We start from the raw sequence: 27557 nt of genomic DNA on the forward strand, positions 1-27557 counted from the left end.
GGTGTGGAGGCGGCCGTGATTCCCTCCCCATTCCCCTAGCCGTAACTTGAGGAATGATCATCTCTCTCTCCCTCTCTCTCTCTCTCTCTGACCTTCTCTCTTTCAGTGCTCACTCTTCTTTCCCGTCAATGGTCTCTCAGTGACCGCAGTCACGGTTTACCACGTCACCCTCATCTGCACACGTTATCACGTTGAACGATCATGTGCACCATCGCTGTGCCGCCGCAGCCCCACAGGTGTGCGACCCCGTAGGCATGCGGCATCGTGACACCCTGCTGGTTCACACAGCTGCACAGCATGTGCTCGTTATTCACTACGCAAATTAACATTTCTGTACGTTCCCCCCATATGGGCAGATGCTTTACGAAGTTTAAATAAATACATATTCTCGAAGAGGAGAAAAAAAAAGAATCCCTTGATTTCCTTTCACTGTCTGTTTTTTCTGTTTCGTGTGGTTTTAATATGAGCATTTTGTGAAAGTGATATGCAGTGATGTTCACTCTGAATCATAAAGTTGACCACCAGCCCCCCCACTCACACAAAGTCACATACATCTCTCTCTCTCTCTCTCACACGCATGCACGCACGCACGCACACGCGCGCACACACACACACACACACACACACACACACACACACACACACACACACACACACACACACACACACACACACACACACACACACACACGGTTCAGTAATAACGGGCCAACTGCGACTGGGATCTTTTATTCCTTTAGATCTGTGCTTGATGTGAAAAACACTGTTGTGTAACAAAATGGTTTTAACATCTACCAGATCCTCTCAACTCCGCTGTCAGTTTTCTTTGTATGGCGAGTGGCTCTTATCATGGTTTTCGTCTCTCTCTCTCTCTCTCTGTGGTGTACAGTTCAGTATGGCGTGCCGTCGCTACAGTACAGTACGTCCATAAAGACATCATGAAGCCATGCCACACTGTGGCTGTGCCACTGACTCACTCAAACCCCCAGCCATTCGACCATACTGTGCCACAGTCAGACACAAAGGCCGCTCTGTGTGCCTTCTATTTCTGACAGTGCTAATGAGTCATTGGCACTGCAAGGAGGAAGAAAAAAAAAAGAAGAAGAAGGAAAAAAAATGGCCGTGTGGTCGGTGCTGATTGCCCTAGCAGAGCCCATAGCGCGTCTGTTCGCTAAGGTGTGGCATGAAATCACAGGGAAAAGCCAAAGAATGCGAGCTGAGCCTCTACAGGCTCCTCGACAGCTACAGGCCCTTTTATTGCATGGCAGCGAGGGAAAGCCTCCTCACCACAACAAGCTCAAAGATGACAGAAAAAGAGAGAACAAATGAAAGCATGACTTTTCTTTTTTGTTCCTTTTTTTTATAACAAAGCTGAGTTAAGAATAGAGGATTTTTAAAGGGGTGCCAAAAATAGAGAAGAGTATACCATAAATAAGAAGTAGTGGGCCTTCCCTATGCTGGTTATTAAATGGAAAGAGAACTATATCCATCGTGTCTCTATGCCTACAAGACATGGGTTAACTTAATCTTACATGAAAATCACAGACTAAAGCCGATAAGAGCAATATATTATTCAGTGTAATGTAACAATGTAATTTGATATACGTAAAATACACAGTAAAATCATCAGTGTTAATTGATGCAGTTGAAACCCCTAGAGTGTGCAAATGCAACCAAATTGACCCACTCAGGACTTTACAGTGTAGAAATGACTATCTATGCGCAATTGTCTCTTTGCAGCCTATGTTGTTCTTCATAGTGAATCATTGAGCTAAATATCTTCCCTAATCACCATTATTCCTATGTCAATATAGATGGCCACCACCTTTGGGAGGCAGAAGCGAAAGTCGACAAGGACTCAGCCAAATCTGTAAGTACACCTCATCGTCACCATCAGTCCATGAGCATTGGGGTTCTCTCCAATCCAAACCTTCCCCCGCACTCTCATCGTCTCCCTCTCTCTCTCTCTCATCTGCCCCGCTGTAATGATGTAATCTTTGCTAAGATATTACAACTGGCGACGTAGTCCGTGTTGACGAGGCCATGCAACCCTGAATGGAATTTTCACTAAATCTCTGTCCTCAGCTGCCTGCATGACGTAAACACTGATTCCACTGGTTGTATTATATCTGTCACCGTCGATATCCGCGGACACACATGCAAGCAGCCACAGGGGCATAAATGCATGCAAGTTTGTACGGCACATAAATATACATAGGGCCAGACTACACACACGGTCAGACGAATATACATACAATTTTAAAAGGACCTATAAGGGTCAGGTTTTACTCTCTAAAGCACGTTGCACACAACGTGCAGCCTTTTCACATCAAAAAAGGACAACTACAATTTAAAACAAATACACACTTCTCTAAGCATAGGCTACCTACTGCGGGATTGCCGTCAGACCAATTGCTGTAAAAAAGATGCGTTAAAACCAAATGATCCAATAAACATCACATCGGACTGTGTGTGCGTGGGCTTTAAGAGTTAAATCAACACTCCAGACTTTACTATATATGCAACTCCAGCCGTCCAAGCATAGCTAGACGTTTAGTTCACAGTGACGTGTGGTGTGTAGGGAGGGAGTTGGACACAAACACTGTGCATGAGCCCCCCGTGTCCTGGCCTCGGATCCGCCAAGAGTGGATTAAGACCCCTGCCTTTTACCTGCTGTTTTCATGAGAGCGGAAATGAGAAAATAAACCGGTGCAGTGTGCCTCTACTGACGCCCAGTCACACATTAGATTGTGTTGTAAAATAAAAAGAAAAAAAAGAAAAGAAAATGCAAAGGGGAATCGTCAAGAGAGAGGAATGGCGAGTGTTGTATGCGTGTCACAGACAGCTAGCTGCTGCTCTGGAGTTAATTAAACCAAACAGTCTGAGGCGTTTGGTGGAGGTTCGTTAGGGCTCCGCTTTCAACGCACAGATACTGCAGCCTATTTGTAAGGACAGCAAACGCTTTGTTTGCTTGTGGGTGACGACAATGCGTTCTGAAACGCCAACATCTCTCATCAGTCTGTTAGTCGTCACCCTTTTTTCTCTAAACTAACGGCGGCGTTTTTTCCGACTCGGCCATTATTCGATTCAGATGAAGACCTCGTTACAATAGGAGAGTTAAATGCAGACTCTCTCTGATGCTTACAGTAATTGGCCTACAGGGCTGGCTGGCGGTACGGTCTGGAGTCCCAGATGTTGGAGAGAAAAATTGCGGGGGCGTAGGGCTCAGGCTAGCTGTGGGGGCGGGGGTTGGGTGGAGGTGAGGACCAACATAGCTCAAACAAACAAGTCAGGAGAGAGAGAGAGAGAGAGAGAGAGAGAGAGAGAGAGAGAGGAGAGAGAGGAGAGAGAGAGAGAGGAGAGAGAGGAGAGAGAGAGAGAGAGAGAGAGAGAGAGAGAGAGAGAGAGAGAGGCCATGCTGGCCACTGTCCCGTGCTACTGTCACCAGGTCACCTCTTCCTGCCTGCCCGCCTGCTGGTGTTTTTATTGCTGTTCGGAGCGTGCCAGCTTTAACGGGTGGGGTTGGAGTGGGGTGCAAATGCACGAACAGACACCTGTGTGTGTGTGTGTTATTTTATTTTTTTGTTTTGTTTGTCGTCATCGTTCGGGGCAGACTGGGTGTAAGGACGTAGACAGGCTAACACCCCCACCCCACTGCTTACCCCGTCCCGCTGACACACACACACTCATACTTTGACAACCGCCATGCACCACCACCCTGCACAGTGGTGCTGACTGACAGAAAACGGCATCCTGTCACTGTGCCCCGCTCTGGCCTGTTTAGACCCCAGAGAGAGAGAGAGAGAGTGAGAGAGAGAGAAAGCAATACAGCTATAGTCATCAAGGCATCATCCTTTCAGACAGACAGACAGACAGTCCTCACATTCCCCTCACGTCCTGTTGGCCCCCTCTCATCAGCTCTGAACAGCAGTCAAAAGTTCACGTCCGTCCAGGTGGGGGGATGGGGTAGGCAAGCAAGACTCTCCGCTGGGAGCCGCGTGGCTCTGAAAACAAATAAGCCAGCCTCCTCTCTGCTCTCCCGCTGCACAGGGGCGAGGCTGCGACCCCAGGGGTGTCCCTCGCTCGCTCGCTCGCACACACAAACAAACAGGGGCACTGTACTGTACCAGCCTCAGGGGGGGGGGGGGGGGGGGGTCCACTGTGCCTAGATACACTGTCCAGACAAACTCATTTAGACCACTCCATCAGCTGGCTCACTAAAAGGCCAATCTCGGGGAGACAGCGAGCCAACTGTAAAATAAACATGGCTGCTGATTAACGAGCTCGCACCATGGCAGGGATGGAGACTGCTGTGATTTACACGCTTGCATGCGTTTTTCAAAACGCGGAATGTGATCAGCAGTCACCACACAGCGAATCAAAGATTTAATGACGCGATGTTATCAGTGGCTTGTAAAAATCATCACTCATCCCTGTGGGTTTCATGCTAAAGCCTGTCTTTGTGGGTTTGCATTTTCTCCACAGAATGCGCTCGTTGTGGAGATCCCTCCGTACCGCAACCAGAGGATATCCAGCCCGGTGCAGGTCAACTTCTACGTCTGCAACGGCAAGAGGAAGAGGAGCCAATACCAGCGCTTCACCTACCTGTCTCCTAATGGTAATCACGCTCCATGCCTCCTATGACCTAACCCAGGGGTTCCCAAACTGTTGTGCGTGCAGTGCACGCGTGCGTGACATGAAAAGGGTAAAGGCGGTTTTATGGTGTCACTTAACACAAACGGCAAAAACACCGTTGCAAGGATATGTATACAGCTGCTGCATGTCTCTCAGTGCAGTGACATTCTGTGATTATTTGCCATAATCGTATTAGAAAAATAACATTTTCGGCCAAATACAATGAGACTGAGCGTTGGGGGCTGCGTCAGATAGGTCAGGAGGTAACGGGGTGCACGGCCAAAAACGTTTGAGGACTGCTGCTGATGTGTTCATTAAGTGATTCTGTTCATAATACCATAATAATGTCGGTCGGGTGACCGTCCCACGTCACATGTTCACAAATATCACCGTTTGGCTTTTTGCACGCCAAAATCTGAGATCCCTGCCGCCAAAGTTCACCACATCCCTCAGGGGTTTTGCAGCACCCTCAATCCAATGCCCCACCTCACGTTTTTTTTTCTTAACACCCACACTTCACCGTGGCCCGTGAGCGAGAGCAGAATATGTGAGGTGTGTTTATTTTGCAGCGGCGTTGCGTTCCCCAGCGATGAGGTATACCTGCTGACTGACAGAGCCCCTGGGCACTGTTGATATTGAGAAGTCAATCCCTGTCGCCCTGGATCTCACACCGCACCTCACATGGCAACCCCGCCCCCCCACTCACTAACATGCATACGTGTGAACAGACAGACACGCGCGTACGCACGCGCACATCTGCCAGGGCCAACGCCTTGGCGCTTCTCCTTCGTGTAGCAACCTGATAAATCCAGGAATACCTCTGCATGCTCATCACGTGTCCCCCGTGTCCATGTTTACAGGCTCCTCGTGCGGGAATTCGGGGAATGTGCAGTCACAGATTGGGAGAGTTGCTTCTTTTAGAGGGCCAGATTAACACAGCTGAGCTCTGCCGATAGGCGCAGGTGAAATGTCGGCCCCCCGATGAACCATTTTTTGAGCATCAGGGTAAAAATACCACAGGAATCCATTAGAAGGAAACAAACAATTGTATCGTGTTGTCATTGCGATCTGTGTCTAATGGGCCTAATGTTGCAAAAGCATGCTCTGTGTTTTAAGTTTCGAGCTGCTAATAAGATGTGACACTCAGATTATGAACAGATGTATTTATGTCCAGAGGAGATAAGCAGTGATTCAGGCTGTTGGAGGAACCTCTGAGGGGAAGTAAACACCAGGCCCTATTTGGCGATGGCCGATTGCTATGATGGATTCAGAGTAACCGGGCCAGCACAGGACCGACCAACAGGCCATATATAGCAGCTCCATATACCAACATGACATACAGATGGGGAGAAGAGACGAGAGAGAGAGAGCAAGGGAGGCGCTTATCAGCCATAACTGCTTGTCCTCGAGTCATTTTCGCGGAGATAAACATGATTCCAATTAAAAGATGACTTGTTGTTCCCTCGCCGCCAAGCAAACCACATATGGGACCACACAAGTGGGGTCGATGTCTTTATGAAGCAGCATAATTATCGTACTAGTGTCACAGCCAAAGGGACCATGAATCATACAGTATTGAGTGCTATTTGGAGATTTACCACCCTTATAAACGTGTGGTTTTTCTATGCTAAGCATGTGTGCGTTTGTAAATTGTGTGCGTGTGTCTGTGTGTGTGCGTTTGTGTGTGTGTGTGTGTGTGTGTGTGTGTACGTAGTTATTTACAGTATTACAATATAGGCTGGGCTGTGTTTAAACAGTCATAGTCATCTAATCTAAACATACAAAGCGGGTGAAGGAGGTACTCGTCTATTCCTAACCCATATAAATTAAAGGATGTCATCGGGGTAAATAGACAGTGAAAGGGAATGATGATGACTGTAATAGACTGCATGCTTTTGAATAGAACGGCGGGGAACAAGGAAAGACTAGTGTGGCTGTTTGCTTTTGAGGGTTTTCACTGTGTAGTAAGTGTTTAAACATGCACAGAGAAACAGTCAACTTTGTGGCCAGGTATTGGGGGAAGAGAAGGGAGATGGAAGGGTGCACGTACAAAGTAACGCACAGTCAACCACGTGTGCGCACACACACACACACACACACACACACACACACACACACACACACACACACACACACACACACACTACTACTTTCATCACTTCCTCCCGCGCCCTGTGAAGAGGGGGAGTGGGGCTTCCGGCCCTCTGTATCTTAGTTGTGGTCACCGAAGCTGTTTAGAGAGAACATCTTTTTTCACACTCTGCTGTCTGCTCATCTATAAAAGGCAAAACCCTGCACTTAAAATAGCCAAACTTGCCTGAGCGGCGGAAGGTCGAGGCCAACAACTCACCACAGATGCTAGTGAAAACAACCTTGTTTTTTCCATTCATGTCATGTGACCATCTTGCTATTCTCTGTCAATAGTGCGCGTCCTCTGAAGAAGCGCAAAGTGTGTGTGTGGGGGCGTGCTGCCGTTGACAGTCCAGAGCTGCTGATACTGAAACTCTCAAGCCTGATTGTATTCTCAGTTTTTATTTTGATGTTTTTATTGGCAAAAATGCTTATAAGAACATATATTTGCACGTATCTGTCAAAAGGATGAAATGCTAAAAAGTCAAGAAAGAAGCAGAGCTATTTTGAGTGTGGGACACCTGAGTGCATTTAAGTATAACACACGCGTCAAACTGAAACACTGGACCAACTGAACACCAAGAGGGCAGTTTTAGTTGATCTTCTCCCCCATTTCATGTAGGATAAGCAATTCTCTGAGAAGACGGCATTGTTTTAGCCGTATAAACATGGTGTCTGATTCTTATCTTCCTCTTGGCCACGCCCCAGACTGGAGTTGTAGTCTATTATTATTATCAGATGTCTGTACTGGAAACACGGGTTCTGATTTCAGACTAACCAAGTTGACGGATGGAGATAAGCTTGACTGACACATGTACCCCGTGTACAATATTGTACAGTCTCCTTTGTTCTGTGGAGGCCAGTTGAGACACAGGCAGAACAATGCATTGTGAATTCCGTCAGAAACAGGATTTAAACATGCACTAAATGGTAAATGGTGCATTTATATAGCGCCTTTATCCAAGGTGCTTTTACATAGATTGTGCATTACATTCACCCATTCACATACACATTCATACACTGATGGCGGCGGAAACCATGCAAGGTACCAACCAGCACATCAGGAGCAATTAGGGGTTCAGTGTCTTGCTCAAGGACACTTCGACACTAACTCTGGGGTAGCCCGGGTTCGAACTGGCGACCTTGTGGTTACCATCTGGAAACTCTACCCCTGAGCCACCGCCGCCCCCCTCTAATGCACTAGCTTAGAAGTTGGTCATTAACACAAGTTTAAGCCTTTTCTTTCCACACAACGAATCCTTTATGAAATGATGCATTAGTTTGACTCAACTTTAACCTTTCCATCAGCAACCATCCTGTATTCATGATCCCGTGTGTGTCAGATTGAAATCGCTCTGAAAGTGTTTCGTTATGTCTCTGACATTATGCCGACAGCAGCAGTTGTGGTTTGGTGTGATGTAGTTCCTAAGTAGCTGGTTCAGATATTGAGATGTACAGTATACAGCAGTGCTACAAGTGTCTTTGTCTGGCTCCCTATGTGTGAGCCTGGCTTTTCCACGCTCCCTTCCAATCATTCTTGTGAAGACGTGACGTGTCGATCCCCTTTTCTTCTCTTCAAATAGAGAAAAACCACATTAAGCAAGAAAAAGGCCAAACGTGCTGGCACTGACCGAAGCTCGGGTGAGGAACTTCTCGGAATCCCTTTGTTTTCACAGGCCGTCCGGAGATTCCTCTGCAATATCGAGTTCTATTCTTAACGCAAACGGGTGCTGATTCCCCTCACCATTGGTTTTTGTGGTCTGAGAAGTGGCAGGGGTGGAAAAAAAAAGAAAGAGAAACATGTTCCTTAGGACCAACTGTGACACATGCAGGAAAAGTTAATGAACCACACATTGCTTGCTTGTTTTCTTTTTTCTTCCCCTCTCCAAACATTTGCACAGTCATGTCTCCCAAAGCTGCACTGGACTATGCTTGTTTCAGTCGTGTCTGTGTTTTTGGACAGTGTCAGACGCACCCACTTTGAGGCCCAGGCGTGTGCGGGGCCACCAGCCGTCAGACAGATTGCCTGCACAGTTGGACACGGTGCACTAGGCACCTGTGAGTTAATGAACTACCACCTGCCCCATTTTAAATGTCAGCATAGCTCCACACTGCCGGAGCGGCACGGCATTGACGCCCTCCTTCTCACTTTCAGTGCATCAATACCTTAACCACTTAAGCCTATATTACACTTTACAAAGTAGCAAGAATAGTAGATTTACAAGCTCTACAAGCGTAAGCTTGTAAATCAGATATTTCTGCTGTTTATTTGATTATTTTAGATAGAACATTGTGGGACATTTTTAAAGGTTTTTGAAAAATGGCACCTCAAAGTAGGCACGCCAGGTTGAAAGTGGTTCATCGGTCCTCCTTGATCCAGAGAACAGTTGGTCATAAATCTGAATCACAACCGATCATCATTTGCCTGCAATCCTCCTTTGCGTGTGGCTGAGGATCACACTAAAATCCACAACGCTCTGTAGACTCTGCTGTGCTCTCCCTTCCCGTCCAAACACACCAACGCAGATATACACAGCGAAGGGCCAAACACACACACACACAGAGACACAGCCATTGAGCCTCATGCCCACGCAACCGACCCGCGCCAACCCTGCCCCACACACACACACACACACACACACACACACACACACACACACACACACACACACACACACACACACACACACAGCTCTGTCACACAACTGCCATTCCCCTCGGAGGAAACCAGTGCTCAATAAATACCCAGATCAGACCTGATCAGCTTAATACAAGCAGACAGAGGGGAAACTGCCAGAGACAGAGAGAAAAAACATGTGTGGAGCTTCAACTGTCTGTGGGCCATAACCCACAGGTTGGGAGGAAATAGAAGCCAGCTGGAGATGGGACTCACAGGGTGAATCTGCTTTCCCTTCTCACTCGCACAACGTCTAGGGGAGACACGCAGATGGATTGTGCTGGAGGGGGAGAACCTCTCTTCATCTATCTAGCAGAACAGTGGCTTTGAGATCGGGAGAATGAGTGAGGGGAAAGAAATGGCAATCACACGCAAGTGATTCAATTTTCCACGCTGATTACACAGTAAAAGCCTCCATTAATTTAACTCAGCGAGTGTACAAATGTAACCAAAATGGACACGTAAAAAGGTTCCATTTGTCCTCAATGAACACTGGGGGTTTTACTACTGTGTACAGTCATAGAGGCAAAGGACAAGACTTCCAATTTACCATTCCTAAATTCCATAGATGCATAAAGCTGAACCTGCAGTTTCTATGGTAGAATACAAGCCAACGCAGAGGCGTGTATAGTTGAGCTGGGTGCATGTGTTTCTAGCCCAAGTTTGTCTTGGCTTTTTTAGCAACCTCTGGCTGACATATTGGCAGACGCACAGACAAACAATGACAATAGGAGATTTGCACTTGTGCTTCACATGGCTCAACTAAGTAACTCAGTAGATCATGTGGCTTGTCGGTATCAACCAAGCAAGCATGGGGTCTATCCCCTTCACTACTGTATATGTGCTTCCCCGTGAGGTGGAGCGACACACCGCATGACCAGAATCTTGCAAGTGCTCAACCGACTGATCATACTAAAAACTCAGCTAATGAATGCATAAAGCTGCACTTATACTATTACAGCTGCTATTAGGATGCTTCTTTATGTAACCACTTGGATTTGAACAGGGTCTCCCATGTGGGAAAACAAACAAGGTAAAACCTGATGCTCTTGTGGATAAGAGGAAATACCTCCTTTAGGTACTTGGGCGCTTGTTGAAAACAGGAACCATAATACTGTTCCTGTTCTCAAATGAATATTATTCATTATTTAGAGGATAATATGGTTCCTGTTCTCAAGAGGATATTACAATAGCTCTAAGACAAAATCTACATCAAGGAAGACATTTGAATTCTACAGTCATGAATACATTCAGATTAATTCCATGTCCCCCTCTTCCGTAGCATTGCGCTACGCTAACACTGCTTCCAGTTCTATCTTCAAACACGACAGCACTCTGCATGTTGGGTTACAGGTGCATGATGGGAAGCCGGACTGCCATTACCTAATTGTATGGGTCACAGTTTTTAGTGTAACACCATTTTATTTATGTTTGTAACCTTTTTTTTTTACTTTTTTTGGTGATAGACGTGAGCAGGCACGCAAACTTCTAGTAGGCCTACTGTACAATGTCCAAGACCTCTGAAATTCAGAGAAGTGGTTCACCATTGCAACTCTCACTTAACTCAACCGCGCTGCACGCAGCAGCACCGTGGCACTGTGCTACCACAACGAGAAAAAAGAGAAATGACTAGGGAAGTGGCTGAGGACGTGTGTGCCTGGCTTGTTATTTCCCAAGCTGACGGGCGTATATAGGCCCCGCGAATCCTGGGACTGGCTCTGCATCAATGCTCCCTGTGACACCAGACCCGGTCCCAGGTCTCTGGATGCAGACAGGGCTGACGTAAACGTGCTCCCTGCTGGGTAATCACAGCACCTCAGCTTGAGCCCCGGAGGACAGGGGGTGTGATAATCATTGTCTCCTACCCGCAAAAATAACAAACCGCTGAGAAATGATGGCTTTTTCTTTTTCATCGTCCACACTAAAAGTTTATACACATCATAAACTTTTGGACTTGGAAAGCAAAACTTTTATCTTTCAAAAGTCCTATTGTGTTCTTAGCACAAACACAAAGAATTAAACAAGCGTCTTATTCACATTGACATCTGCAGGCCTGTGAGTAAATGTCAGCTGAAGTGAATTTAGCCAAAAACACTTATGATTGGCATGAAACACTCACCACACCCATTAACACGTTTTAACAATGTGCAGAAATAGAAACAGTATGCGTATTGTGACTCAGAAGCCTTTGCTATCCATCTGGGTATCTTAATACTGCCCTATTAGCAGCGTCCTGGCACAGACGGAGCATGTGTACTCATACAATAACTCAACCAGTGTGCTGGTTTTAAACTGGTTTTCTTATAGAGAGGCCGGGCTTGTCCCCCTCTCCATCTCTCCAGACTCATACAGTAACAACTGGCAAATAGTATAGGTTGAGTTGTGATGTATGATTGATTATAATATTATGCAGAATATCGCAATACATTTTCTTAGTTTGGAAAAAGTTCTAGGTGTGCAGTTTGTAAGTGAAGCACCAATGATGTGTGCTGCGCTAACTTGATCTATGATCTAAAGTAGCCGGGAGTGAGCCGTTATTGGCGTAGCAGCAGCAGCTGATCTGTGTAGTTCGCTGTGATTTGTGGGGACCTAAGGATGGTCTACTTTTGTGGGGACATATACATACATACTGTACAGTACACACACACACACACACACACGCACACACGCACACACACACGCGCACACACACACACACACGCACACACGCACATGCACATGCATACATACGTGAAGAACAACACTGAGATGACTAGTCCCCCCAGTGCCACACCATAACAACCTGGTCTTGATTACAAGCATGACTATATGCTCACTGTCAGCAGACTTGAGACAACAATCATGACTTGAGTCTTGACTTGGACACCTGTGTGTTGTGAGACATGCATGACATAGTTGTGACTTGACTGACTGAGGTGTTGAAAGCAACTTTAAATGTATCACTATCACAGGCCTAGTTTAGCCCAACTGCTTTGCTCTGTCTTTGTTTGAGTGTCAAACTCAGGTTGAGGTCTTGAAGTCAGGACTAGACATGGAATAACTTGACTAGTACCAAAACACTTCAAACCAGCTCTGGTCAGTTCCGGACTGATCAGGAGGTGGCGCAGACAAACCGGGGAGTGGACCTGGAAGACAGGAGGCACAGTGATCAAGTGGGGTCACTGCACTCTCCTGCATTAGCCGAAGCTCGGAGCTTCTGTAACCGCAGGCGTAGCACTGCAGCCTCTTAAGGAGCTCGGCCTGCCTAATCAAAATCAAATCATCTCTTTTTCTCGCTCTTCCACCCGCCGTCACCCTCCCCTCTCTCTCCCTCTCTCTCTCTCTCTCTCTCTCTCTCTCTCTTTCTCTCGGTTCTGAGAGCAACAATTACTTTTAGAGCGTGGAGGAGACCTACGGGGTCCTTTGCTCCCGGAGCAGCAGCCCACTGCTTTAAAGCAGTCTTTTATAGGATATCAGAGCTGGAGGAAAGTCCAAAGAAAATAGTTTTTTTCATTATTAGAGCCAGCTGTGGCTTTCTGCACTGATGACTCATGCGTTTTTCTTTTCCCCTATTCTTTTGCATTTCAATTTTTTTCATGGTGTGGTAAGGGGGAAGGGGGGGAGTGGGGTGTATGGGGGTTACTGTATTGGGAGGCCTCAGCCAAATTGACACTGAGCCCATATTCACTGGTAGCTGTTTGTTTGGATTAAAGAGGGTATCCTAGCCACAATCGTCTCTTTTTACTCATGCTCTCGCACGTACTTATTGAGCCACGTGGATCTCCTGCACGTTTCTGATCTCCCCGTTTTCTCTCTCTTTTTCCTCTTCATCTCGTTTCCCCAGTGCCGATAATAAAGACAGAACCCAATGATGAGTATGACTCTCTGGGGACCCCTGTGCTGCCTGTGCATTCCACGCCCTACTTCAGTCAGCCCAGGCTCACTCCCATCATGCCCGTGGGGGACGCCGACACCTGCCTAGTCGGGGCCTACCCTTCCTGCCCGCCTCGCCACGGCGCCATGCCCGCCTCCTCCCCCAGTTCCAGCCCCACGCTGCACGACATGTCCCCCGTGGCCTACAGCAAGTGCCTGTCCGGCAGCCCCACGCATGCGGCGCAACCCGGCTCCATGGCCGCCACCATCCAGGAGAACCCTGGGCGCCCGAACCTGGCCCACCCGTCCTCCCCGGACCACAGCTCCTCGCTGGGGATGATCCACTCCCAGGGGAGCCCTCACCACCTCAACAGCCCGGGACCCCAGCACGGCTACCACCCCATCTATGCCAACAGCAGCTCGTCCTCCTCCCCTGTGTCCAACCCGTCCACTCCAGGTGGGGCAGCGGAGAGTCCCTTTGCCCAGGCCTACAGTCCTAGTCAGGCTCAGGCAGCGACCAACTCATCCCAGACCAGAGGGAGTCCCCCCAGCCTGCTCCCAGAGGACGACAGCCCCCCTGCTCCGGGCAAAACCGTCAAACGGGAGCCTCAGGAACTGGACCAGATGTACCTTGATGATGGTGAGTCACTAGAGATATGGAGTATCTGACCTGTTCACACTGACCATGGTTGTGGAATGTTCCACTAGCTAATGACTTGATCAGAATCGTGTTGTTTGTCTTTATGAAAATGGCTCTTTATGAGCTGTCTGTCTGTGCCAAAACATTCCATTTACGCAGGACACTGCATTTATTTAACACCTTTGGCTTATCTGCAAACCCCCATACATAACCGCACCCTGCTGCACCTCTCGCCGCTTCCTGATGAAATTCTGCCTGCAGATTTACGTCAGATTTGTTTAATTTTAGACGCGGGTGAGATTTATTTGCTTTTGCTCGGCCCCCGGCTTATGTTGTCCGAGCGGCGGCTTAATTTTAAGGCGGTAAATTGCCTTTATGGGGATTTTGAAACAATCTGTCAAAACATCACAGCACGGAGGTCAGCCGGGGTGCAGCAGAACAAAAACAGTGGCACACGCGTACCGAACCAAACTGTTGACACAAGGACTAATGAAGGAAGCAAAACAATGGCTAGGGGTTTCCTGAGCCCAGCCACTCTTTTTTCCCCCCCCTCCTCCCCGTCGCTCTGGGAGGGATGTTGGGAGGCAGAAGGCAGAGGCTGTGTTTTCCTGTGTTCTCCCCACGGAGAACCTCCACCACGCAGGCTGTCGTCATCAGGGGAGACTGGGCTGGCGGGTGGCGATGCACCCACTCTTTATCATACCGTACCCCCCCTCGCACTGTAATTGGCCCCCGACTCGTCGCAGGCGCATGCCGGGAGGCTCCGCTATAAGCGTTGTTATGATCTGTATGTGCGGAACGTGTCACTGGCGTTCATCCAGATGTGATAAAGTCCCCCCCCCCCCACCTGTAGCGAGTCCCCGTTCAACTCGGGAACGTCACGTTTTCCTGTGCACCTTTTGTTTGCTCAACAAACAGGAATATTGTATTGTATCGTGTGTGTGTGTGTGTGTGTGTGTGTGTGTGTGTGTGTGTGTGTGTGTGTGTGTGTGTGTGTGTGTGTGTGTGTGTGTGTGTGTGTGTGTGTGTGTGCGCGCGCATGTGGATGCATGTGTGCTCACATTTAGCTTGGCTCAACAGCTCTGGGACTACATGGGGTGATAGGCATGAGGGGACCAGGGGAGTTGCAGGCTGTGGATCTGTAATTGAGTCGAATTGCAGTTGTCAGCTCGTATCTGTCAGTCCCAATGATTCCCATTAGTCCTCACCTCATAAACAGACAATAGAGTGAGAGGGAGGGCGTCTTGTCTGTTATCAGCTCTATAAAATGATCCGCAACAACACTCCAATATGGCGTTTTTCTTTGCATGGTTTTGTCCCTTCACACGTACTAGCATAATTCCATCGTCTGTTAGGCAGCACTCAACGTTATTGTTTTTTTGTTTTTCATCTTTGGGTCGGGGGGTTTCTACAGTGAAACAAGAGGAGGGTGGTGTTATATCTTCTGGAAATGTGATTAGCAGCAGCATTGTCATGCACGTATGTGATTCTTTCTCAACGTTTTCAATAGTTACGGCAGGCAAAAGAGCCTCAGGTTCAGTTTTAATCGGATGAGGCTGATATCCAAGCTTTATTTTGTGTTTTGTAATAGGGCTGTTAAAGGGTCCTTTTACATCGTAATAAGGTACAGTATCAAATATTCCAAATCTGCATCGTGGTTGCTTATAAGGTAAAACCAAGTAACCTCGTTTTGACTTCCCCACCATACCATTCAACGTCACTTTAGCGACGTCCAATGCGCTCCGGCACGGTGGCCAGATGTATTCAGCTGGTGATTACAGTTGCATTAGGGACGCCTAGGAATGTGTATCGATTGACCGAGGACACTGCAGGCAACCCTCTGTGAAACCTCAATGCACTGCCATTCTGCCTTCATTTATTGTCCGTGCATTGAGCATCTGTGGCGGCCTGCCGGACTCCTGGTAAGTGTGCGGTGGTAACAGCATACTCCATAGGCATCTGCTCTTCCCAGGCCAGGCCCCCATCGCGAACCCCTCAAATGAGCCCTAAGCTAAAATAAATAAGATCGGAAAGGCGGCTTGCTGGGCGTCCAGCTCCCCATCCACATGCATTAAGCGCCGTGCGTTAGCAAGCCGAGCGGTCCATTAGAGAGGGAAGGCGCGGGGGAGGGGAGGGGATGACCTCACCCCGGCAGGCAGTGATTTACCGCCAGCCGGGTATCGCAGTGATCCTCCCCTGGAACCCACGGCCGGTGATTTGAGATCTGCAGGAGCACACTTGAGCTTCCCCCTGAGTGGAGCGCCTCCCACGCTCCAGCCTACGAGGACTCGGGCTCTCGGCAGCCAGAGGAAATGTCTCTCACTGGCCCGGTGCTCTCACGCGGCAGGCCTATGGCGTTAACGCAGCCCCCGAGAAATCACTCAAGCTATCAACGGTGAGCTACTGTACCGCGAGGACCTCCGTCAGTACGAAGGGAGTCGGAGGCATAAGCCCTTAACCCCGCGCACACGCGCACGCGCAAGTCATAATCCGCTAAACTCCACCGGTTCCCTCTGCTGTGATATAGTAAACCCAGGATAACTACAGTGCGAGACAGACATGAGCCCCACGTCTTTAAGGTCTGCCCTCAGGCAATCTGGGAATCATCCAGGAGCTAAATTAGCACTCAAGATTGATGAATGATCAGCTGGCCACAGTGGGGTCTGCAGTGAGGTGTAATCAGGCTCTGTGGTACACCGAGTGTCCTCGACGCAGACAGCTGCTGGCTCGCTCTCGGGTCCATCTCACATCAGGAGAATGCAGGAAACAAACATGGAACCGAGGGCACGCATCAGTGGAGTTCGGGGAAGGGAAGGCAAGATGTACGTTCATCAGTGGTGAACAAAGTACTCAATTCTAGTACTTGAGTCCTGTTCAAATATTCCTCAAGTACAGCCTACTTTTAACTCAAGCAGTTACTTGCTGGGGTACTTTCTTTTTGCTGTATTGAAATGTAGACATTTCCCCCCAAAAAATCAAACCTATTCCGGAAAAATGTAAAAAAAAATATAGATAATCTACACGCTCATCGTGATGCGTTGTGATGTTGTATCTTCAATTTTCACTTTCAAAGGTACAATATTTGTCTTGGAAATGTAGTTGAGTGAAACTCATTAGTATCCTAAAATACAAATACTCAAGTAAGACATACACAAATGATTTACTTTAGTGCTGTACACAAGTAAATAAATATATATGGTTACAATGCACCACTGACGTGTGGATAAAACCGACCCAGCATGACATTGAACTTGGCATATTGTCATGTGCAGGGAAGCTGTCATTAAACAGAAGTTTCTCCTGCTAAGACCTTTCAATCTTTAGCACTCCTCCACTCACTTTAAACCATGGTGATTCACTGTACATATGGCTTTGAGCACAACGCCATGCAAATGACATAAATAAATAAAACCCTCGATAAAAAAAACAATAGAGTTAGGCGTTTAGGCATTACTAATTAACTCGTGAAAATAATAATGACGTCACACTCGATCACACAAACTAAGGAGTTCAGTCGCTATGGTGACATCATACCAACCTCCCTCTTGTCTGTCACACATGTGGACATGCATGTGGATCCAGAGGCGCATATGTGCACATGTGCACGCACTGTTGATCTTGGCCTTGTTCACATAGCAGATTCAGAAGACTTTGGCACACATTGCTCTCCACAAAACCCTCCACTTGAGGCACTTTTCTGGGTGTTTATGAAGGTCTTTGTGTGTGTGTGTGTGTGTGTGTGTGTGTGTGTGTGTGTGTGTGTGTGTGTGTGTGTGTGTGTGTGTGTGTGTGTGTGTGTGTGCGTGTGCGTGTGCGTGTGTGGCTAGGCGTTTGTTCCTGTGGGGCTGCTGCTGTGCGTCCTCTCTCATTAAGCCCTAGTGTGATGGGTGATATCATGAAGGCCAGCTGAATTCTATGCACAGAGAGAGAACTAAGGGCTAATCAGCCGGACAGATTTCTACCAGCTGGCTCTCCTAAAACAGAGGGGTCCTTATTCACCCCCAAAAAAAATAAGAAAAACACGAGCGCCCCCCCCCCAAACAAGGTCTGCTGATTTCTGACGTTTTGGATTGCCTCACATTTTGAAGTGCAGGGCGGTCAGGCTGTTTTTGTCCCCAAACTGAAGTTTTTCTACGTTCAGGAATTCAGGAATGATACACAAGTTGTTTTCTTGTGACAAAACTCAAAACAGACTCGAGGCACGGGCCGTTTTCATCAGGCCTCCAGCCCTTCCCCGCCTCCAGTGCCGCTCTCTCTCTCTCTCTCTCTCTGTCTCTCTCTCTCTCTCTCCGTCGTTCAAAGTTCCTTCCTTTTCCACAACAAGACGGCATTCTACTGTAGCATTTCTGAGGGTCTCCGTCCCGCTACCGTTCCCCCACCCCCCCCCTCGCTCGCAGGCAACTCCATGGCTTTTCTCATGGAAACTTTTACACATCCTGGCAAGATGCCCAGACCCCAGGACTCCGCAAAACCCCTAATGATGATTGAGAGCGCGTCCGCACCGCTCTGAAAACATGCTGAGTCGCTAACATTGGAGTGTGCCGCGAGGCTTTGCTATCGGGTGGGGGGGGGGGGGGGGGGGGGTAGGGGGGCATAAAGGAGGGGGTGTTCATTAAAGCCACGGTTCAAGTGTCTAATGGGACTCACTAAAAGTAGAGCTGCTTCTGTATGTGTGTGTGCATGTGTGTGTGCGTGTGATGTGTGTGTGTGTGTGTGTGTGATGTGTGTGTGTGTGTGCGTGCGTGCGTGCGCACATCTTTATTATGCACGTGCTGCTTATGTGTCCGTTTGACATGAGATATGGAGGTCCTGCAGAGAACCTCTGATGGGCCTTGTCGTTGGAGCCCGTGCTTTCACAACACTCAGGCACCCCTGACCCTCTGGGCTGGTGGGAGCACAGCCTCCTGCTAATAGTGGACGTTAGAGTGGGGATGTCTTTTTGTTTAAGTGCAGTTTCAAGAACCCATGTCTCCTCAAAGCCCTTATTGGTATCGACAGGTATACAAGAAAAGGGGTGGTGGCTTTTCTATTATTTATGACTAAAAAGAGGATGTGGATTATTTATTTTTAATTCCTTTTTTTTTAACGGTTGTTATCATTGCCCCGTTCTCGTATTAGGAATCTTGTTTTCCTGGCAGTCCTTGAAAATGGTGGCGCATAGAGACTTGTGGGGGAAGTTTTATAGTCATTGGAAAAATTAATATGTGGCCATCGAGCTGGCCTTGGAGAGTCATTGAACCCAGGCTACGGTTGGATAACTGCAGGATGGGGATCCCCAAAAGAAACACCAGTATATTGAACTGAACATTCTTCCCTTTGGGATCAAAAACCATCGCCGCTAAGCTGTAATTTAAGGAGCTGTGTCTCCGACTGCTTATTGCCCTGAAAATACCACACAGCACTTGTGTGAATAGATCAGGAGAATTTATTAACTTCAGCACCACTACATCTACGGAGCATGTGATCCTGAAATTACTTATTTGTCAGTTTTATTATGCAATCGGTCACAAGAGTGTTAGCTATTACAGTTTTCCACAATATCACGGCGGTATAGGGAACATCAATAAAATAGACAACACTGGTATTCTTTTACTTTTTAAATATTTATTTTTGGGGCGGATAGTGAGGGAAAGAGGAAGCAAATGGTCCAGCCGGTGAGCCGGGCCTGCAGTCGAACCAGGGACACACGCCTCACAACTGCACTGATATTCGACTAGGGGCGACTGTGGCTCAAGAGGTAGAGCAGGTCGTCCAATGATCCATGGGTCGGCGGTTCGAATCCCGGCTCCTCCTGTCTACATGTCGAAGTGTCCTTGGGCAAGACACTGAACCCCAAATTGCTCCCGATGTGTTGGTTGGTACCTTGCATGGCTTCCGCTGCAATCGGTGTATGAATGTGTGTGTGAATGGGTGAATGTAATGCACAATCTATGTAAAGCGCCTTGGATAAAGGCGCTATATAAATGCACCATTTACCATTTTATATTCTGTATCAAAGCAACGTTGTTTGTTCATACTTATTGATATTGCTCAGTGGAATACCGAGTCATTTGTGTTGGAAAATGAAAGGCACGATATATTTTAGAAATACGTGAGAGTTACTATGGGATTAATGGAAGCCAAGTGAAGGCCACAGCGTATCTGGTATATAGAGGAACAGCGTTGCAGTTCTCTGGTTTACCTTACTCCCCTCTGTTTCCTGTCACATGGCTTTTATCTCTGTCCTCTTGGCCAGACTTGAGAGCCCATACATCGCTGTTTGCGATCAGCCTTTTTCAACACATATTATGAAACCTATTCAATTATGGTCTGTATTGTCCAAGATTGCTTGCAGTTTAGCAAATAATTGGATGTAAGTGGATACATATGACAATGGCAATGGGGTCGCAGTGTTAGGGCTTTGATTTCTTTTTTTCCTTCCCTCGCAAAACCACGCGGGAAATATTATTGGTTTTGATAAGTCCAACAAGATGAATCTGTAAGAATTGAATCCATTCATTGCCACAGTATGCTGGTTTGCACGCATGTGTGTGTGTGTGTGTAGTACAGTGTGTGCGTGTGCATGTGTGTGCGTGAGTGTGCATGTGTACCCCAAGGCCTGGCAGCTGAATCAGGGGATCTGGTCTGCTTTCAGCCACTCCGTCATAATATCCACAGTCACTGAGAAAGAATGCGTCTGCTGCGTAACTGCAGCTTATATTATATCTAAACAAATCGGGTTTCTCTTTGTGTCTGCACTCTCATCCACCCACACATCTAGATGAGATTTAGAATGGGTTTTTGTGTTTTGAAAGAATACTCAAATGTCATAAATGCATTACGCAGATTTGCTACTGTGTCAGATTTTCTTTTTCTGATGATTTCAAGCTGTGCGCTATAGTGCAGTAGGTACAACGCTGGTACAAGTCTTGTGTGTGTGTGTGTGTGTGCATGTGTGTGTGTGTGTGTGTGTGTGTGTGTGTGTGTAATGTGTGCGTGCGTGCGTGCGTGCGTGCGTGAGTCGTTCCATATGCTTATATAATCTGTCCTCCTGGTCCATCATATAGTATGACGTGTGCTTATATAATCTGTCCTCCTGGTCCATCATATAGTATGACGTGTGTTTATATAATCTGTCCTCCTGGTCCATCATATAGTATGACGTGTGCTTATATAATCTGTCCTCCTGGTCCATCATATAGTATGACGTGTGTTTATATAATCTGTCCTCCTGGTCCATCATATAGTATGACGTGTGCTTATATAATCTGTCCTCCTGGTCCATCATATAGTATGACGTGTGCTTATATAATCTGTCCTCCTGGTCCATCATATAGTATGACGTGTGCTTATATAATCTGTCCTCCTGGTCCATCATATAGTATGACGTGTGTTTGTGCAAATTCTACTGACACAGCCGTTTAGAGGCTCGGTTTCTGTGGCTCGCATTCCGAATGCTGGGAGAACACACGCTGCAAAGCCACCGAGCCACGCGGATCACAGCGGGTCAAGCCTCGGTGTGGGCCTAGTGGCTTGGCACGGGTCTCCCTGCATATCTGCGATGGCAGAGGTATACTGTACCAGCTCGCTGCGAGCGCTCTCCGAGTCCTCACAGAGTCCCGCTATATATGAGCAATGCGCGGCAAATTGTTGACGACTCGACTTTGGTTTGATTGAGTCGCACCCCAGCCAACATGGCCCTGAGGTTATCTGTGCTCTGGCAAAGCTATCATATGTAGGCTATGATTTCAGCCTTTTCCCCCATCCAAGCCCTTGACTTATTGGCTTGTGATTTGTGAATCATAAATCTTTCGTGACTTTATTTCCTGCTGGCATCAGCGGAACGCGCAAGGAATACACATACTTGTCTCCACACATGTATGCACCCCTGCAACCACACATCGAGCAAGCGTGCGCTTGCACGCACACGCACACGCACACGCACACGCACACACACACACACACACACACACACACACACACACACACACACATGCAACACCCTATCATATATCCCACTTACAACGTGGCATGCACAGTTATAGTCAGACGCTTGCGCTCCGTCCTCCTCGCGGTAGATGCCGTAATAGTGCTTCAGGTTGGTGTTTAGGGGATGTAAATACCTGTGGCATCTGTAAACAGGAGCGCGGGGTCTCCGAGCCCAGAACCGTTTAATAACAGCTCTCCTCCATCTGAAATGTGTTAGTTCAGTGAAATCGTATCCTGTAGCGACGGATGTCAACACGATGCAGTCTGCTCCGGTCGGGAGGAGGAGGAGGAGGAGGGCTTGCAGGGGGAAGCCGTGAGGGTTTGCTGCTCTTGGCAGAGAGCGTGCAGCGTCTGAGGAGGAGAGAGAGAGAGATCAGTGGTGGAAAAATATACTCTCATTTATTTTTACTTTAAGCAAAAGTACCATATAACAATAATGCAATGTAGAATTGCTCCGTTTAACAGGTTTACTGCCACCTGCTGGACGCAAAGCCAACCTCAGACTGCCGAGGGCTCCCGAGGCGATTTAGAGGGTGAACACACAGGACGGATATCCTGTTGTGGGCGTCCATCTTAATGCTAAATAAATAGTGTCAATGCTAGCGAGCTAAAATATAGCCATCCTTGCTCTAGAAAGCGCCAATGTTTCCATCTAGACCACTGGATAATCAGCAAAGACATCCGAACATTGCGTGTTTTATCCAAACCACGGAGAGCTCCGTAGATTTTGAGTTATTCAGCTTTTAGTCAGCCATTATAATGGGATGCGGACGGGGGCGAGGTTGGCAACCCGGTCTAGGATCGCTAAAGAAGGAAAGGCCAAGCCAAAATAATAATGAAGAAATAGAAATCAGCGATCCGGTTTGGCATCAATAATAAAGCTTATCAGCCAGAAGCGGAAGCTAATTACATTCCTTATGGCGGAGCGTTACGTCACAAGCAGTAAGTCTGTTAACAAGTTAAAAAGTCTGGAATTCAAAATGTACTTGAGTGAAAGTACAAAACTATTGGTATCAAAATGGACTTAAAGTATAGGCCTACCAAAAGTAGTAAGTACTCTTTATGCAGAATGTTTCATTTCAAGTTTTTAAATGTATAAACAATCTTTTGAAAATAGCAGATTTATAAACTCACAATGGGCATTGTGAGCTTGTAGATTGGCTATTTTCATTTGGCCGAAATGTATACAGGGCTGAAGTGGATAATGCATGTTTTGTAATAAAAATCTAAATCAAAATCTACAAAGTACTAAAGTTACCAAATTAATATAGTGGAGTAAAAGTACAATATTTGCCTCGGAGATGTAGTGAAGTAGAAGTAAAAGTCATTGGAAATACTCAAGTAAAGTACAATTGTACTTAAGTACAGTACTTAAATGTACTTAGTTACTTTCCACCACTGACAGTGCGTTTTAACAGAGGGCGACAGCCTGACGTATTTTCCGGAAGTGTGTATATTTGTCCTATATGGGACTCAGCAACTACCGGCGACAGCAGACGAAGAGAAGATAGTCGAGAAGTGGGCGGAGGAACGTCGCCCGAAAACACAACATCGTCCGACCATAGCCAAATCAAATTCATGTGTTGCTTTGTTTACCCTCCATACCACCAATACGAGGACATCATGACAGCAGGAACGGCCACTAGGAGATTGTATCGCCCAGAGTCGCCGTTGTACTCCCGCTGTTAAAACACACTGAGAGAGGGAGAGGGAGAGGGAGAGAGAGGCGGAAAGAAAGAGGTTGGATAGTGAAATAGAGATATATATACACTGTAAGATGGATTTCCAAACAGAGAGAGTCCCAGTAACGTCCCAAAACCATAAACCAAATCCACATTGTCCTCCGTTTCAATCCTACAAGCTCCGCACAGATGTTAAATAAAGAATATCTGGCGGGGGAAAAATAAATACTTTCCTCAGATTTATACAGTAGTCGTGCCATTTTTAATGAATCTATCCCTCATTTATCTGCTAATCATGTGTATTAAATATTCTGGGAACCTGGGATTGATTTGTTCTTCATGTTGGTGTACGGGTGTAGTTGTTAACTAGAGCCAATGATAAGGATTTAGAATAATAAGACCGATTAGACAAGTCTAATTTATTTTATCTAGCACATTTCAGTCGTAGATTTGATAGAAATAGATAGATTACAATAGAATAGAATAAATGAGGAAGCTGTTTTAGGGTCAGGAGATTCTCCAGAAATATTCAACAAGCATGGGAAGCAGGTCAGCCGTACAAATTAAGGAAAGACAGACAGACAGACAGACAGACAGACAGACAGACAGACAGACAGACAGACAGACAGACTTTAGGAGAACGAGAGGAAAATGTGAGGCAGAATTAAGTAGCACGCACTCATTGATTTCTTTTTTCCCCCCTTGGCAGTGTCTCCTGGTGCCCCTGTTCTATTACGCATGCAGACACTCACACTACTGTAGAATACGTGCCTCTCTCTGAGCTGAAGCTGTTAGAGCCCCAACACCACAAAAAAGCCAAAGAAAGAACAACGTTAAAGGTTGTATTTAGTTTTTCTCCTTTTCCCAGTGACGGCCCGCTGCGTGGAGACCCGCCGAGCGGCGGGTGACTAGGTTGATTTTTAGGGAGTGAAAGATCGTAACCACTGAACTGTTAGTGTCCCGTCGCTGACATTATGAACCTGGGTAGCTATAAATCTCAATGAGTGCTGCTCGCTCCAGATTGTACACTTAAAAACTCTCAACTCTCAAAACATAGCTAGCAAATAGGGAAATCCTTTCACCCTCTCAGTAAGCCTTTGTCATGATGCTGGACAGCAACACATAAAACTCTTATTATTAAAAGCTACAGTTGGGTGCCACCGATATTGTCCCTTATCATTTGACCCATTTAGGCCTGACCTCAACATTTAAAAAAATCCTTCTAAATCCTCCAGATTTTTCAAAAATAGCAGACCTACAAGCTCGTAGCGCGCCACTTGGTGGCGCGCTATGAGCTTGTAGATCTGCTATTTTTCAATAGCTAAATTATAACAATGTTTAAAACACCAAAAGGGGTTCCCGCCCAAAATGGGTTAACTGTCCTTTTGCGCAGATCACGCAAACCTCAGCAAAAAGAAAAGGACAATATCGATGGCCTCCAACTGTACAATGACACTGCACAGTCCCCAACATTCAGCTTTCAGACATTTCTGGCCGTCTTTCTACTCGTCTAATCACCCATGCCAAATTTGCTCAACACACCACATTATTGGAATGCGTCATTACGTTTTAATTTAATGAGAGAGATTTACTATATATTTTACATGGATGTCGTCTTTCTGCTAAGGTTTTCAAGTGGCAAAGCCCCAGCACGTATTATCAATCTTGAAACGTGATGAAATGCCTTGGTCATCATATCCAGGAGCCAACTGCCAGCTACGACACTATGATTTACAGTTGATCTTTCTATCTGTCTGTAGAAGCATAATCCTGTCCTCCCCATAGATTTGAGTCTGATATTCTGGATGCACCAGGCACATCAGAATATCCAGATGGACGAGCGTTAGTTTGCATGCACAAATCAAACAAGAGACTGATCCGTATAGAGAAGAGAGAAGTGGGAGATTTGCCAAACTGGCCTCCCTTCTACAGTTCCTATAAGTCCATGATTTGACCTCAGGAGACCTCCTCCTTTGAGTCCGTCTAGCCCTGCAGGTGGTGATCATTTCAAGCCGCTGAGCAGCTCTGGGGTCAGCAGAACGAGCGTTAATCAGCGCGTTCCTGCAGCCGCGGTGCGAAGCGCTAGCCGCTCTCAGATCTGTCCGATTGCGCACGGCGTGGGGCTGTGAAAGTGTAGCTACCTTCAGAGTACTCTTCAACGCGTATGCTGTGATTTAGGACGGGGCATGCCAGATCATCCAACGACAGAGATGCGCGGTGTAGAATATATACAGTACCACTCCCACGGCTGTGTTTCATCAAGGTGCTAAAGCTGGAAAAAAGCACAGTCCATGAAAAGAGGATATTTCTCCGCACGGAATATCGGAATATTATAGTTTATTGTACTGTGAGTGTCTGGCTGTCAGACCTTCACCAGAACACACCGTCCGGACCGGCGAAAGAGCCTGTGAGAGATTAACCTTGTTGGCACGTGGTGGAATCTGCACATTTCAGACGCTGCCGAAATATTATTGCGAAATCCGGAGCAGTTCTACTGCTTTGTCTGCTACTTCAAGTTGAGGAAGATGGCAGAGGGTACACGTCTGAACCGAGGCCATGGCATGCACACGCACGCACGCACGCACGCACGCACGCACGCACGCGCGCACACACGCACGCGCGCGCATTTCATTTCCTTTATTTGAGTCCACATTTATAAATTACATTATCAAGGGCACAAATATTTTTCAGTTGCTTCTGATATCCCACATACTCAAAACAACATGTGTCTCAGTGCTTGAATCCAAACAAGCCCTAAATGTACAGACTATAGGCAGCACATGCACATGAACTGAGTTGTCATATTCTGTCATATTACCAACACCTGGGGAAAAAAATCATGGGCACAAAAAGCACCTTCTCCTCCAAATATAATGGAGGAGATTGAACAGTATGTTTCAAGCTGCTTTGCCTTTCACCCCATAATCCTCAAGCCTCTGACTACCAGCCTGTGGACATGGCCCAGGCTGCCAAATTAATATAAAAACAATGAGCTACAACACACACATACGCACACACACAGTCGCACACGCACACACACAGATTCACACACAGATGCACACACACAGACGCATGCACGCACTTATAACAGCAAGGTACCTCACTGTGTCCTCTGTGTGATGGATAGGAACCAATAAAAGTTGCACTGAGGTAAGCCTTTTTGGACACAGGCAACACAGTTTCTATATATATATTATATATATATGTATATAAAAACTGGGATTCTGAAATCCCACATTACGACTGACAGGCGAACAGGTGATTTAAAGAGGCAGAATACAAATGCTGATGTCATAAATCCCATTATATGCAGGTGCACAGCCAAATTCTCACTCAGACAGCCATAATCTACCGAAGTATGATTGTTTCAATATGTTCGTCTTTTTCCTTTTTTTTTTCTGTCTGCCATATTCAAAAAAACGGCAAAAAAAAATCTCTATCCGTCGGCGCGGACCTCGGTCGGAGCATACGTTTCTAATTCCAAATCAATCAAAGCCAGTTTATCAGATGGCAGCGTTATTTTACCATGAACCCGCTGGTAATGAGGCATACGTGCAGTTTTAATCTGTCTCCTTTCATATCTCAATCAGCTGGACTTGTGTGCATTGCAGTCAGTTTGAGGTATTTTTGAGGCACTGCTGTTTGCTTTGACTTGGCCACGCTTCATTAGTTGTGTGAAATAGGAGTCTTGATTTCGCACCAACGCGAATCATCTATATACCATCTGTGTGTGAACGTTTCCAACCTCAAACGTGTTTGCTTTCTGCCATGCGCTGTGGTCGCTCGGTTCTCTGCGGTGCATGGAACCCCACCGATTCAGATTAGGAAATACAATACAACTATATCAGCCTGGACTATTTTACTGCACAGCAAAATGTGGAGTGTTCATTTGACTCGATGGACTGGTGAGGATAACCATGTTTATGCTCTCGGGGTTCGGTCAACACTCTGGATTGGCTTTTATAGGCTGGGG

General features: G+C 46.9%; 1 protein-coding gene across 4 annotated transcripts in view; it reads left to right on the forward strand.

Annotated features, from left to right (window-relative positions):
- The window catches only part of LOC306924151 (nuclear factor of activated T-cells, cytoplasmic 1-like), a 178506-nt gene that overhangs the window by 139964 nt on the left and 10985 nt on the right, over nt 1-27557 (forward strand). For 3 of the 4 annotated variants that reach the window (XM_079502523.1, XM_079502524.1, XM_079502522.1), the window contains 3 exons: nt 1815-1870; nt 4486-4618; nt 13266-13934. In XM_079502523.1, coding sequence (XP_079358649.1) covers nt 1815-1870; nt 4486-4618; nt 13266-13934 — 858 coding nt within the window. The remainder of the gene's footprint in view (nt 1-1814; nt 1871-4485; nt 4619-13265; nt 13935-27557) is intronic. The other variant, XM_079502525.1, reaches the window with a different exon arrangement.

The sequence above is a fragment of the Electrona antarctica genome (assembly GCF_951216825.1).
Source record: "Electrona antarctica genome assembly, chromosome: 6".
Taxonomy (NCBI): Eukaryota; Metazoa; Chordata; class Actinopteri; order Myctophiformes; family Myctophidae; genus Electrona; species Electrona antarctica.